This window comes from Choristoneura fumiferana, chromosome 19 (genome assembly GCF_025370935.1).
Source record: "Choristoneura fumiferana chromosome 19, NRCan_CFum_1, whole genome shotgun sequence".
NCBI lineage: Eukaryota > Metazoa > Arthropoda > Insecta > Lepidoptera > Tortricidae > Choristoneura > Choristoneura fumiferana.
The window spans coordinates 5,983,325-5,998,059 of NC_133490.1; the positions used below are offsets into that span (position 1 = coordinate 5,983,325).

At 38.2% G+C, this 14,735-nt stretch overlaps 2 protein-coding genes across 2 annotated transcripts in view; both read left to right on the forward strand.

The window, feature by feature from the left end:
* Positions 1-14,735, forward strand: part of LOC141438735 (polyamine-transporting ATPase 13A3-like) — a 426,124-nt gene that overhangs the window by 133,173 nt on the left and 278,216 nt on the right. The window lies entirely within an intron of this gene.
* The window catches only part of Fim (plastin-2 fimbrin), a 54,193-nt gene that overhangs the window by 28,853 nt on the left and 10,605 nt on the right, over positions 1-14,735 (forward strand). The window contains exons 2-6 of the mRNA XM_074102684.1: positions 8,388-8,474; positions 9,367-9,510; positions 12,054-12,135; positions 12,644-12,797; positions 13,860-14,023. Of these exons, the coding sequence (XP_073958785.1) occupies positions 8,388-8,474; positions 9,367-9,510; positions 12,054-12,135; positions 12,644-12,797; positions 13,860-14,023 (631 nt within the window). The remainder of the gene's footprint in view (positions 1-8,387; positions 8,475-9,366; positions 9,511-12,053; positions 12,136-12,643; positions 12,798-13,859; positions 14,024-14,735) is intronic.

The following is a 14,735-nucleotide window of genomic DNA, read 5'->3' on the forward strand; positions in this document are numbered from 1 at the left end:
TTTAAGGTTATGCCTTTTGGTCTTTGTGGAGCTCCAGCCAGACAACAAAGATTGATGGATGCTTTAGTTGGTTACAATTTTTGCAGCGACATTGAAAATGGCAGGGTATTTTGTTATGTAGATGACATCATCATTGTTAGCTCAGATTTTGATACACATTTACTTCTTTTAAACAGGGTTTTGGAGAAATTGCGGTCCGCTAATTTAACAATAAATTTTAAAAAGTCCAATTTTTTTAGGAGTTCCCTGAAATATTTAGGATATGTGATTGACGAGTTTGGTCTTCGGACAGATCCTGAAAAGGTGGCTGCTATTTTAAATTTTCCAACTCCAGGATCTGCGAAGGATGTCAAGGTTTTCTTAGGAACTTGTTCCTGGTATCGGCGGTTTATCCGAAATTTCTCCACAGTTGCTGCCCCTTTAAACAGATTAACTAGCAAAGGAAAGAAGGCTCCTCCGTTCACCTGGAGTGAGGAAGCAGAAACTGCATTTAATACCCTGAAGAACTTACTTGTGTCTGCTCCTATTTTAGCTGTCCCGGATTTTACTAAACCATTTTCAGTACACTGCGACGCTTCTGCTTATGGTATAGGTGGAATGCTGTCCCAAAACATCAATGGTATTGATCACCCTGTTGCCTACGTGAGTCGCGCGTTGTCTAAGAGTGAACAGAACTACAGTGCAACAGAGAGAGAAGCCCTTGCTGTCATCTTTGTCGTTGAAAAATTTCAGGCATATCTCGGTTCACGTCCATTCAAGGTGATTACAGATCATGCAGCCTTGAAGTGGTTCATGAATTTGGAGAATCCCACAGGCCGATTGGCAAGGTGGGGGTGTAGGCTCTCTCAATTTAATTTCGAGATCGAACATAGGCGAGGCACTGACAACGTCGTTCCAGATGCTCTTTCGAGACTTTTGAAAGTTGATGCCATTAATGTTTCTCCGTCGGACGCAGTTGCAGATCCTTGGTATGACAGAGTTCTAAAGGTTGTATTGACTTTCCTGCAAATTTTCCAAATTTTTCCGTTAAGGATGCGAAGTTGTACAGATATTGTAAAAGTAAATACAACCTTTTGAACGAGTTTGACTGGAAGGAGGTTAATTTAACAAAACATGTAAAACATATTTAAAAGGAAATAACCAGATATACCAAACCATACGGTATTGTATTAAATAGTTTGACATGTTTTGTTTTTTCAAATGTATTGTATTAACTAATTGAATTTTTTATTTGTCAATTTTTTTTTTGTAATTTTTAAACTTGCAAATTATTTGTATGCCTGTGGGCGAAACATAGTGATACCAGTAATTACGCTATAACACCTTGTGTATATTGTAACCACCTATGTTTACAAATAAAGATACTTTGACTTTGATATTACATGATAGTCTAACTTCATGCATGATCGTCATATCTAAAAAAATATACACACGATCCGTGCGACTTCGATCAGGGTATCGATTTTCCGATTTTAAAATAAATAATCGTACCAAGTTGCTATTATTGTTATTCTTCACATGCTATGCGATATCAGCCGGTTGGCACCCGCACATGAAAGTGTAAACTGAGCCCTTGACACACATCAGACAAGTTAAAAGTTGGTCGGAAGTGGTGTGGAAACGCACCATACATGGCAGAACGTGAATAATTGGCGTGACTCTTGCTTAAAAAATGCTGCGTCTGACACTTTTGACAGGCCGTTCGTGAACTTTATAATTTTTACGGAGACGAAAATAAAAGCTAAGATTTACAAAGGGAATTCGAATTAGTTTGAGTAACTTATTTTTGGCCTGATGTGTATAATAATAATAAACTGTAGTTGATACCTATTTAAAAGAATGACGTACTCTATAATTTCGTTAAAACTTCCGCTATTCTTTCAAATAGAAATCCTCGATCCTCTCCGTTGTTACCATCACAGATAATAATAGTGACGTTTGTGATTGTAACCTTTCACGCTTCTCTCACAACACAATAAATCATTGATAAATAATATGCATTTTATTGCTATACCATTTAACACATCAACGCGAAAACGTATGGATGCCACAAGAATCGACCAATCAGATACATACAATTATGAATTAATTAGGTTACAATGCTCATACATATGTAGCTAATAGGTGAAAGCAATGACCGAGTGCCCGGTCGTATTTGATTTTTACTAAGTAGTCGAACTAAGTAAGTAGCTACTGGAGATATATGGGGGAGGCCTATGTATGAGGTGCCTTATTGGGCATTTCTAGATACCCTATCCTATTACTTACACTGTGACCACACCTTCAATCCCCAAACCCTACCGATAAAAACAATTCAATATCAATTACCCGAATGCTAAATATCATATGGTCATGTTTACAATCTTTACCGCGTCCAATTTTCACGGAAGAGCGTAAACGTCCACTGTTATGTAAACAGCCAGCTGACTCAGTGAGGTGAGTCACACGTCGTAGCTTTGCTGAGGGGTGCACGGTGCACTGGTTTGAACTGGGATCAATAGAATAGATTTTATTGTTTGTGCTCGTGTAACTGCCGTTATCCTCTCAGTGAGGTCAATCCAGCTATGACGAGAGATATGTATTAATCATATTTTCTGGAAATCGTATACTAAAAATGGCTGAACCGATTTTGTTGAAACATGTCTAATAAAATTAACCATTCACCGCATTCAAATCGGTCCACCCGTTTAAGAGCTACGGTGCCACAGACAGACACAGACACACATAGCGGTCAAACTTATACATCCCTCTTTTTGCGTCGGAGGTTTAAAATTGATGCACTTTCACTGTCTCACATTGTCATACTATGGTCAAAATTGGACTAATTTTACAAAGATAAATAATTTGGAAATAGGGAAAATTGTCTGTAAACTTTTTAAGATTGAGGCTTCATTCGAACTTTAACATCAGCCCCATAGCGTATCCAGCAATCCGGAGTTCAAATTTTATTAAAGTATTCTGAAGTTTATTCCTACAGGTTTATCAGATAGATTGGCTAATTTTTGCATTTATTCTAGCAAGAATGTATATCATCGCTGTGTTCTAGGTAACTAACATTAAACATGAAATCGATAAGATACTGTATCGTAAATCGTAATATGACAACGATATTGGTCTCGCATCGCGCCGGACTTAGTATTTGCAGGTGGTAGGACCTTGTGCAAGGTCCGCCCGGATTGCTACCACCATCTCTCACTAGGTCATCACTAGGTTTTAGACATAGTTTCATAATAAAATAAACTGAAAGTTGTTCTTTCTTCTGTAACTTCTTTTAATAAGATCGTCAGCAAAAAGATGTGACGTTTGTGAAATATCTCAAAATATAAATTCGATAAAGTACGTTTAATCTTTATCCAAATATATATATCTATTATTTTAGTTATCTCAAAGATATGCCGCAAGATTAAAGTAAAGAGAATCTACACCTGGTTCTTGAAATTGTAGACTTGTTCATTGAAATAGAAATTATGTACAAATAATAAAAGCTGGGTAAATATAAGGTGTTAAAATTTTAAATATTTCACCCATTTTATTTTTATTTTGCCATTTTCTATGTCCCACTGCTGGGCAAAAGCCTCACCCTCGGATTTCCAACTTCCCCTGTCCGCTAAGTCACCCATTGTTAAAGAAAAATAGTAAGAGAGTTAACGTCCTGACAAAGAACGTGGCTAAATAATGAAGATTAACCAAACTTGGCCGTCAATGGCGGGTGCACATTATTTTAATTCCAATTGGAATCGCTTCAAATGGCTGCGCTTGCAATAAGCACAGCACAGCGTTGAAAGGAACAACACAGTATCGACGCAACTGTTGTAGTAGGCCAAAGGCACATTAAAGGCTATTTTCCTTTACAGGTTTAATGATTTTGATGTAGGAACTGTCATAAAAAATGGTAAAACACTGACTTGATTGACTAACATGCATAGATACCAGTGGCCGGGCCCCGTAACAATTCCCACGGGGTTGCCTAACTTTCAACAGTCGCCCACATCTCAACGTACACTCGCCGTTTTAAGGTAGTTTTTGCCCCGGGTTTTTCTACCGAGAACTTTCACACCACGTATTTCATGTAAAATAAAGGTGTAGAGGTACTCGTAAGTCGTCTGACCTTGCTTCCTCTTTTGGGTGCCAAGCAGACCATGCCCTCCCTCATTAACATTTCTTGTAATTATCAGGTACGCGAACGAGCGATTCACGTGTTGAAACGTTAAACAAGATTAAATTTAGTGCGAGTTGGGACCGTGTGAAATGTTCTCGCTCGGAAATACTAGACAAAGATAATAGGTTCTTCACGGTTCTTATTAAACTAACTGTTAAGTTCATAATACCGGAAAAATAGCGCTTAGTATGTAAATAAATTATATCCGAATCATCCAATGTGTGTTATGAATGGTTTGATGTCTAATAAAGGTTTGTAAATCTCATCAACTTTAAAATCTTACACCTACGCTCCGACAGTGACAAGAGTTACGTTCAACGTCCGTCTCACTTGGTATAAGAAATCTATTTTAATTGAAGGTGATTACCTTCATCACGCCTTATCATCGCGCAGAATCAAGAATTCCATGTCAATCTTCCAAGTACGTACTATAAAAAAATGACTTCATTTATTTCAAAAGACGTACGTCATTATCACATTATGACTAACTATGTTATTCGACGTAGCGTAAACACGATTGTTTGGACTCACCAAGTACCCACTGTCCCTGTTTATTATCAATATGTAATTGAAGTTCAGCTCGAAACGTATTTTACTTGCGAACGCTCGCTTCTGTTATGTCAAGTTACTTATTATATTTCTTTGGAGAAATTAAATCCAAATGCTTTGAGCATGCGCATCGTAGATACCTATGTAGATTGTTTTGAGTCTAGACAAAGGCAGTTAACAAGATTTTGTGCTTAGTGAACTACATATTTGCCTATCTGTGCTGCTTTATCTACGTTAAGTTATTACTTATCAAAATAATTCAAATATTTATCTATTTACCTTCCACAGCTCGGTACAGGCCTCAAAGAACATGAGGACTATCCATATGGCCCATATAATATATCTTAACCTTTATTTTCCTTGATTTTAATGTACTCCGTGTTTATGCGGATGTTTTGCTTATATCTACATATTTTATGACTCATAGTACCTATCGTGACTTATGAACCTCATATAAAGTCGTCATGTCATTAGTAATTTTACGATTAGAATCGATATAAAAATGTTATCAAGATATTGTTAACTGACTGACTATTTCTACCAAGATATTGTAAAAAAATTAGTGCTTATTTTCGTGCTTGTTAAGGCATGAACCGTATTCACTGCCGGCTGGCAAATTTGAAGGCTTCTTTAGTTTTTGCAAATGCACATATGCGTTAAATGGCTGCAAAATTATGACAGCGATACTAAGCGACTGTCGCGAGAACGAAGTGGATATGCGTTGTCGGCATCGAATGCGTTAATATACTTTCGTAGTCTAGTTGCAATAGTAATTTTAATGATCTTCCGAGTTGCTTTCCACTGCACGAGCATTGTTTTTGCGCGGACTGTATTGTCTTTACCCTTTATTCATGAACTGTTAAGCTATTGTTCTTAATAAAATACTCTTGACTTTATCTAACACTTTTTAGTTGTACCTACTCAATGATGCTTTGTTTCGGCGGGTTCACGGTGGATGCAGGCCGCTTCGAACCGAAGAAACTGGAGCTCTACTCAGTGAGAAGTCTTTGATTACTTAGCCACTTGTCCTACCGCCGACGATGAGCGAGAAGCGATTAGAGCTAGTAACCACTGTCCGCCGCCGACGATGAGCGAGAAGCGATTAGAGCTAGTAACTAGAAACGAGTGCGAGCAACGAGAAGCGAGTGTAGTTTTGTCGATGGGCTGTAAGCGATAGTTCGAGTGCGCCGGGCGATTACTCGCACCATCACCACTAGCTCGAGCGGGGCGGCCGCCAAGCTAACATAGCTGAGCTAGTTTTATAGCTCAGCGAGTTTTATAGCTCTTGTCGCTGCGACAAAAGAGTGAAGAGAGAGTTCTTGCCGGCAGTGTGAATAGCCAGCGATCAACTATTAATATATGTCTCTTTTACTCACAACGGATATATATCTTTTGTTCGTTTCTTGAGCGAGAAAATAGTCGATAGCCAATCGCTTCCTCGCCGGCGGTGAGGCCACTGCCTTAGACGCTGTATGTCGTGCAATTATTGCGGACCTAACTTCGACCCCTACGATCAAATTCGAAAGTTTCGATTCGATTACTTTTTTACTTCGGTATAAAGTTATGCAAAGGCAAAGACGATGTACATATCACAATGTCACACCTTTGTCACAATTTATTTTTTTATCCATTGCCATAAATCGACTTGCCAAGCGACGTAAAAGGTAAGCCAAGGTCGATCATTCTTTACTGGCCTCGTATCATCATTTAAGTATACAGTGTACACCCAACTTTAGCCTTTTAACTTCTCATAAAGACTCTTATTGCAAAAGGTATAAGGTAATAAATATTTTTCATTAAAATTGTGTACACCTTCGTGGTCCGACGAGCGCGACCAAAAAGTTAAAAATATATTATTTTTTAAGTCTCGCTGGGTAGTATAGAGATCAAGAGTTAATTAATTCCACTTTCGTTTAATCGCATTCCTTTAAATTGTATTGTATGAAGTTAATAGCTCGGACTGGTTGTTAATATTTAATTAAGCGGTTGTTCATTTGATGGACATGATTGTTATGATAAATTATGATTAAGATGTATTAAATAATGTGTCATAGTCAAAGCATGACGATTAGTGCTGTTGGGGCATAAAATGTTATGAATGAGTCATTTCATGCTTTTAAACACTTTTAAAGTACCTACCTACTCACGCACGTATAGTCGAGCAAGTGCTTTGCCATTATTTTATAACAGTTAACTACTTACTCATCATCATCATCCCAGCCTATTTACGTCCCACTGCTGGGCACAGGCCTCCTCTCAGAATGAGATACCATTGAATTACTTCACAGGTGTGTGCAGGTTTCCTCACGATGTTTTCCTTCACCGTAAAGCTCGTGGTAAATTTAAAATGTAATTTCGCACATGAATTTCGAAAAACTCAGAGGTGCGGGACGGGGCTTGAACCCAAGAACCTCTGCTTGAGAGGCGATAGGTCAAACTACTAGGTCACCACGGCTTTTTCTATTTTCAGACTTTTACAATTACTTACTACATAGGAAAAAATAGTAAGGCTGATTGTTTACGATATTGACTTGTAAGTGAAAATAAATAAATAGCCTTTGGTGTTTTAAGCCACACAACTGATACAACTGACATTGAACCTTAAGGTGGTAAAAGAATTTCTTGGCCGACTTCATCTAAAGTCGAGGTAAACAGATTCGTGTATCGTAGAACCTTCTCTCGATTAAAAACATGACGTATACCATTCTGTGGAAAGGTAATTTTTGTAAAGTTTCTTTCAAAAAGTTCCACATGGACACCTCTCGTCCGCATTTCTGGATATTTATTGGCTGGTTAGTTTTGTTTTGGAATCTTCGATCCATTGTCCGGCTTTTCCTACTGGTTTCAGTTTTCCTGAATTTGCCATACCATAACCTGTAGTTTTTTGTGACGCATCGACTTAGTCACAATGTTTCATTTTAAACTTTATAATAAACTTATTGAGCGCAATAAAAATTGGAAGTCAAGTCGATTACAAATAGGTAAACTCATAAACAGACGCGTCTCGGTGCGCTCTTGTTCAATACCGAATAGGTACATTCAGGGCAACAAAATTTCATCATCACTACTTGGTTTGGATAGGTATTCAGCTAAATGTAAACAAAACAGCGTCAATTGGTGTCTTACATATTGAAATTCCCCCATTAAACTATCTAAATATTTACATTTCTGTATTGAAATATACTAGTCTAGTTCATATTACAATGATAGATAAGTAAAATGTTTTAAATCCTTGAATGTACCAAATTTGGCAGCTGAATTTTGTTTACATTTAGTTAAATACCTATCCAAACCAAGTATAGAAGACGTCCACTGTGGAACAAACAACTCTCCCTTAGAACGCCTCAATAAGCGACAACTTAACACTTGTATGCACCAGTTACTAGTGACCCTTGCGGTACTGTCGGTCCACCTACTGGGAGGCTTGCCAACACTGCGTCTTCCGCTCCGTAGTCGTTACTAGAGACTTTTTCCCCTACCCCGGCCCCAGTGGTTATCCGTTCTTCGAAGTTTGTGGCGAGTAGTTTTTCGGCGAATTTCCGTATTTATTCCGGATTCTATCTCTTCATAGTTCCTTGCGTGACTGAGCTTCTCCATAACCTCCCAAAATGCAGGGTGCAATTTTTTTGGATTAGAGTGAATACGAGTATACCTAAATATTATATTTGTCTTGTTTCAGTTGGACACAAGCGGCAACGGCTACATCGACCTAAAAGAGCTGAAAGACGCGCTCGACGGAGTGGGATACAAAATACCACAATGGAAGGTTAGCTGACTCAAATATTCACTCGTCGGGAATTTAATTAGCCTGCCTAGATTTTTTTTAATTAACTGTTAATCTGGTAAGTACTTAGTGCTTTGTCATGAATGCATTTCTGATTTAAAATTAACTGGCTCTTAGGTGACCCTTTAGTATAAACGCCATGCCATTATATGCCATGCAGTATGTATATGCCGCGGCAGACATACTCTTGAAAATTTTAAATCATTCAAAAACGACGACTATACGAAAAGCGTTATGTTAGATATTTTCGAGTATTTACCTAGTTCACATATCAATTCCCTGTATATTATACGAGCTAATCACCAAACGAACAATAGGTACCTATAGCATCAAATTTCCCGAACATCCATCCCTATACAAATATTTTGTGACAGATATTTAACTATTTTAAACGTGTTTAAATACCTTAGTTGCTCAGCTATAACTTTAAAGGAATTTTCCTCATTATACCCATTTATGGTCATGTTTAATAAAGATGAGTGTTCTGCGTGACGTTATGTTATCTATCAACTTCCTTTACAATATTCCGAGAAATACATTTATTTCAATCAAAAATATAGTCGGTATATATTGAGCATATACCGACGCGTTATTTTATTCATTAGCAATACAAAGCTGTAACCAATGTATTGTAAAGGTAACCAGAGGCCTTATTGTTAGACTCTAACAGACTTACCCTCTGTTTCATCATCTTTAGATTAAATTTATTTGACGGATAAATGTATCCGTCGTCGCTCCAGCTTGTTGGAGGCCTACCGACAGCTCGTCTCCGTGTCCGCGGACGCCATTCGAGAACCTTCTCACCCCATCGGCCATCAGTCCTGCGAGCAATGTGCCCCGCCCACATTCAACCCACTCATCTCCACTTTTCCAGGTCCGGTGTATGATAGAGGAGTACTACGACAATGGACCGAAGCACGGGCGCGGCGTCAATGGCAACGTCAACGGCGATTCACGCAAGAACGGCATCACACTCACAGAGTTTGAAGAGCTCTGCGCCAACTTGAAAGCGCAACAGGTCAGTTTCAGTGTTTTGCAGTTAGTACCCGACTGTTCGAAGGAAGGGGCAGTGCCGGTTTTGGTACTTCCAGCGCCCTGGGCGAGATTTCCACGGCGCCCCTAACTTTTGGGAATTTTCTACAAAGTAGGTATAGGCTCCGCCCAGGGCGCCCCGCCGCGCCCTACCCTAAAGCCGCTACTGGAGGGGTGGGTATGCTTTTCGAGTGTTTGTATGTATATTTTAAAGTGGTTTACATTGATCTATGTTCAAAGTGTAAGAAATAATCTTATGTTAACAAAATTACAAAACTATTTTTACTTATTAATTCCCTAGCTGTTGCTCGGGACTGATTTTTCCTTGACAAAATGTATCCTATTATTTATTATGGTCTTATAATATATGATCTGGTTTACTAATGTTTCGGCGAATAACGTTTGTCAACCTGTTTCATTTCGCAACTTTTCATTTCCCAACTGTTTAATATTTCTGAAACTGTAAGTATTTCAGGATTTTTATAAAACTAACCTAACCTAACCTAAAGGGTTCTACACGATGGCCCGGAAATAAGTCCTGAAATATTTACAGTTTTAGAGTTTGCGAAATTAAACAGGTTGCGAAAAGGCAGTACTCGATATGATCTACCTACGCAAAATTTCATGGCAATCGGTTCAGTCTTCATTATATATTATTAGTAAGAAAATTGGTGCGCTTTCATTGCGTAAGACGAGAGGCTTGCAGAGTAATGCGATTGTTTATGTTTCCTCCTTGACCGACGCAAAGCCCTTTCATAGAATTACTGATCAAATGTACATGCATGAAATAGGTTGTGTCAATCTATTTGAACCCAATAAACCGAATCTTCTTAGCGATTTAACGTTAGTTAGAATCGGTCATAGGGCTTATTAAACTAGTTATGGAGCAATAAAATAATGATCGTTCGTTAACAAGTGTTATTTTTAAAACAAGGTTTTTTTGCTGAGTGTACCTACTTGATATCCGAACGAGGGACAATCCGTAGCGAAATCCAAGTTAATCTAACTTGCAAGGTGAACGAATTATACGGCGGAGGAAAATATTGTGAGGAAACCTGCAGCACAAACCTGCGAAGCAGTTCAATGGCGTGTGTGAAGTTCCAAATCCGCACTGGGCTCGCGTGGGAACTACAGCCCGAGCCGTCTCATTCTGATGTTGATGTTGATGATGAGAACTTGCAAGATTGACTTTTAACAAACATACAAACAATAACAACAAACTTTTGTAAAACAATACTTTTAGAATAATATTTTTTTTACATACATTCAATTTTAGATTTTGGTTACATGGACGACCTTAATGATAAAAAAAATATTCTACTTTTCGGACGTTAACAGTTCTCTTCTAAACAGGAAGTTCACTTTCGCAAATAGAATGGGACATGCTAATTTTTACCAGGGATACATTCACCTCAATTTCAGTGATGTTGACATTACAAGTACAGTCGAACAATTGAGTCATGACATGACCCAGGGTGGATCAATTCGTTCGGCTGTACAATAGGCTAGTGTTCTTATAAATTCCAATTAAGTCTGTCAGTTAATTTATCATAAAATAATGGACACATAGTATTTATTTTGTCAATAAAAAAAATGTGAAGATATAGCTAGTTAAAAGTTCCGCGTGACGTCGCGCCGTGCGACACTATCGCACCCAACTCCCCTCCCCTTCCTCCCTCCCCCATTAGCCCCCCTTTTAGGCCGGCAACGCACCCGCAGTCCTTATAATGCTGTAGATGTCCATGGGCAGCGGTGATCACTTACCATCAGGTGACCCGCATGCTCGTTTGCCAGCTACATATTTGATATAAAAAAACGCACGGTTTGATGAAAAACTTCTTTGATTGACAAAAAAAGTGTCCAATATTTTATGATAATACTAGGCGTTACCCGCGACTCCGCGTAGAATTCGTTTATCGCTATCCCGCGGGAACTGTGCAATTGTCCGGGATAAAAATTATCCTATGTCCTTCTACGGGATTCAAACTATCTGTATACCAAATTTCATCTAAATCGTTTCAGTGGTTTAGATGTGATGGAGTAACAAACAAACAGACTTACAAAATTTCGCATTTTTAATATTAGTGGAATAATTGACGGATTTAATAGGATATAGGTAGTCATTCACGATGACGCGTGCCGTGGTTCTTATTACAATGTCATTAATGTCTAATTTTGACAAACTCACGCGTCTTCGTGGATGGCACTAGGTGTAGTATTTTTTTACCCATGAAGCTACCCGGTTGCAGTGATGTTTACACAATGACAAGGTCGGAAATAGTTTAAAGTGCCGAGCGTACATTCACTGGTTCGTTCACCTCCATATAAAATACGAGTTAGTACCCCAAAAAGCAATTATATCTAACTAAAAAAACGGTGTAAACTGACCATGAAATTAATTGAGTGAGTTTAATATACAAACAACCGTTTTACGTGTGTTTAATTTTGTTGCCAATTACATTAGTTAAGCTTTTGTAGTAGGTAGTTGTGATTTATTTAACGCTTTGTTGAATATGTTTTTTTTTCTAGGTCTCAAGCACGTTTAAGCAGGCTGTCAGTAAAAAGGAGAATCTGGAACACCTTGGTGGCATGAGCGAAGCGTCCAGTGATGGTAATTGATTGTATATTGAAAAAAAAAAAAAGATGATAAATGAAGTCTGTAGTCAAATGTGGTAACTTAGCATTTTTCACTTCCCTTTCCGTAAAACTACAGTTGAGCAGTGCATCTGAGCACGTCGCTAGTTATATACCTACCTATGTAAACCGTCTTGAATCTCTATTAACTATTGATGAAAACCGCATAAAAACCGATGCGCAGTTTAAAAGATGTAAGCACAGACAGGCGGCGGAAAGCTACCTTGTTTAATGCTCTGTAAAGATTCTTTTCTGTCGAACACTTACAGCCTTTTCACGCTGCGTTTTTTTAAACGCGCCGTCGTCGACGCGTGTTTGTAACGATACAAACGCGATACGCAGTTGCATGGCTGCTCTGTGGAAAGAAAAACGCGCTGTCAACGCGTTTTTCTAAAACGCAGTGTGCAAAGGCTATGACAGCGTCTTTGTTTACACTGTCATCATATTGGATCGAGACAGAATAGTGATGTTTATTTGTTCTTCAGGAACAACACACTCGGTCAGACTGGAGGAGCAGATGGCTTTCTCAGGATGGATCAACAGCAACCTAGAACACGATCCTGATCTAAAGCACCTACTGCCAATCGACGCTGAAGGCAAACAGTTGTATGAGAAACTTAAGGATGGGCTAATTTTGTGGTGAGTACCTCTATCTTATCCATAAATTATTAAGCTAGGAAGTTGAATTATGTAGGCGCTATTTTATTTTTAAACTACATTGACGTTTCGGCTAAATTCTTAGTTTTAGTGCCTACGCTAACTGGCGTACTCGACACTGACTCGTGCAGTTATGTAGCGCTGCTCATTCTTTTTCTGAATAGGCGTCCACTCGCTCCGTGTAAACCGCATCAGCTAACGTAGGCCCTTATACAATCGTATTCAGGGAATTAAAATGGCAGGCAGTTTAAATTTTTGCTCTGTTTCGTGCGTGACCAAGCGCACGAAAGGTTGAAAAAATTACCAAGACTAGGAAAGTTTTTTTGATGCCCTACAAAAGCATTTATTAAACGCAATAAATATTGAAAGAAATAGTGTACAACAGACTATAGGCGTGTTCTCATTGATAAAGTAGTCTAAATTACTTACGTCTCGAAGTTATTGATTTGACTAGCTAGGCAACAAGGTCGTTTCGGAAATTAATCTACTGAAGGTCAAGTTCAGACTCATTTGTTATCTACCGAGAAATTGAGGTTATGTGGTATCTTATCAACGGGGGCACGACCTCATCAATTTAATTATTTTATTTTCGCCTTTTGTTTTATTTGTTTATAATTAAATTGTTATGATTTATGTTTTTCTTTTTTACAATTTACCTTTATCTTAGGCCTAGTTTTCCTCAAGCGTTATTTAAAAAACGTAAATACATTTATTAATAATTTTATCACTAACCATTCGCCTCAAATTCGCATGCAAAAAACTGCTAATTATAAAGTAAACTATTCCAAATTTTCAATCTGATTTGGACTATCACAAAAATATATAAATAATTTTACTAAGACCATTTTTCAATTTAGTGGTCCCTTTGGAAAATATTGTGCTCTTGCTAATTTTCGTTACAGCTTAGTGTTCCCCTTTCACTACGGCTTGATAAATCCGAAAGCGAAAATCAAGCAAAATATGTAATAAATTTAAAAGGAAAACTGTCACAGCCTCGCAGTTTCATAAAAATATTGAGAAGATATTCCGTTTGTTTGTTTCCAGCAAAGTGATAAACCACTCGTGCCCGGACACGATAGACGAGCGAGCGATCAACAAGAAGAACCTGACGCTGTACACAAAACACGAGAACCTCACGCTGGCGCTCGTGTCTTCACAGGCTATCGGCTGCAACATCGTCAACATAGATGCACACGACTTAGCCAAAGGTACATTTAGAGCACCCTTGTCTAGACCATAATAGAGCTTTCACCAGGCGCATGTTATGCTCAATATGCGTGGCAAGTAATGTCAGCCGAAATGCAACAAATATAAATATACTAGCATGCACCTCTTATCTACTCAAAGATTGTCTGAGTCCGCCTTTGTACAAGTATCTCAAAGTTTGTCTTTTCTTTTGTACAATAAAGAGTTTACATACACATAAATACACTTGAAGCTTTCGCTTTTTGTAAAACTATTTTTTTGTGTGGGGATCACTGTTTCTCTTGTATTGATGATTAACTGTTATGGTCAATAAATACATTTATTATTATTATTATTATTTGTGGGAAAGAGAGTTTCTGTAACAGGCTAGTTGGCGCTAGTACCTATCATATGACAACTTTGACATTTATGTCACGTCCGTGATTGGTTGAATAACTAAACGAGCCAATCACAAGCCAGACTAACTTCAAGCAGACCGCACGATACTAACGCCATCTAGAGATATTTCACCTCTTATAAAAAACCCCTTATTGCGACAAATTTCTTCTATGTAGAACCTTTATGGTCTCAAGGAATATGCCTATCAAACTAAAAGTTAACTATACCGGTTTAGGCTGAGCGTTGACTGTTAGTCAATCAATCGGTCAGTCACTTGCTCTTTCGTAGATATGGATGAATGATAATTACGTAAATAGACACTGCTAATATCAGCTG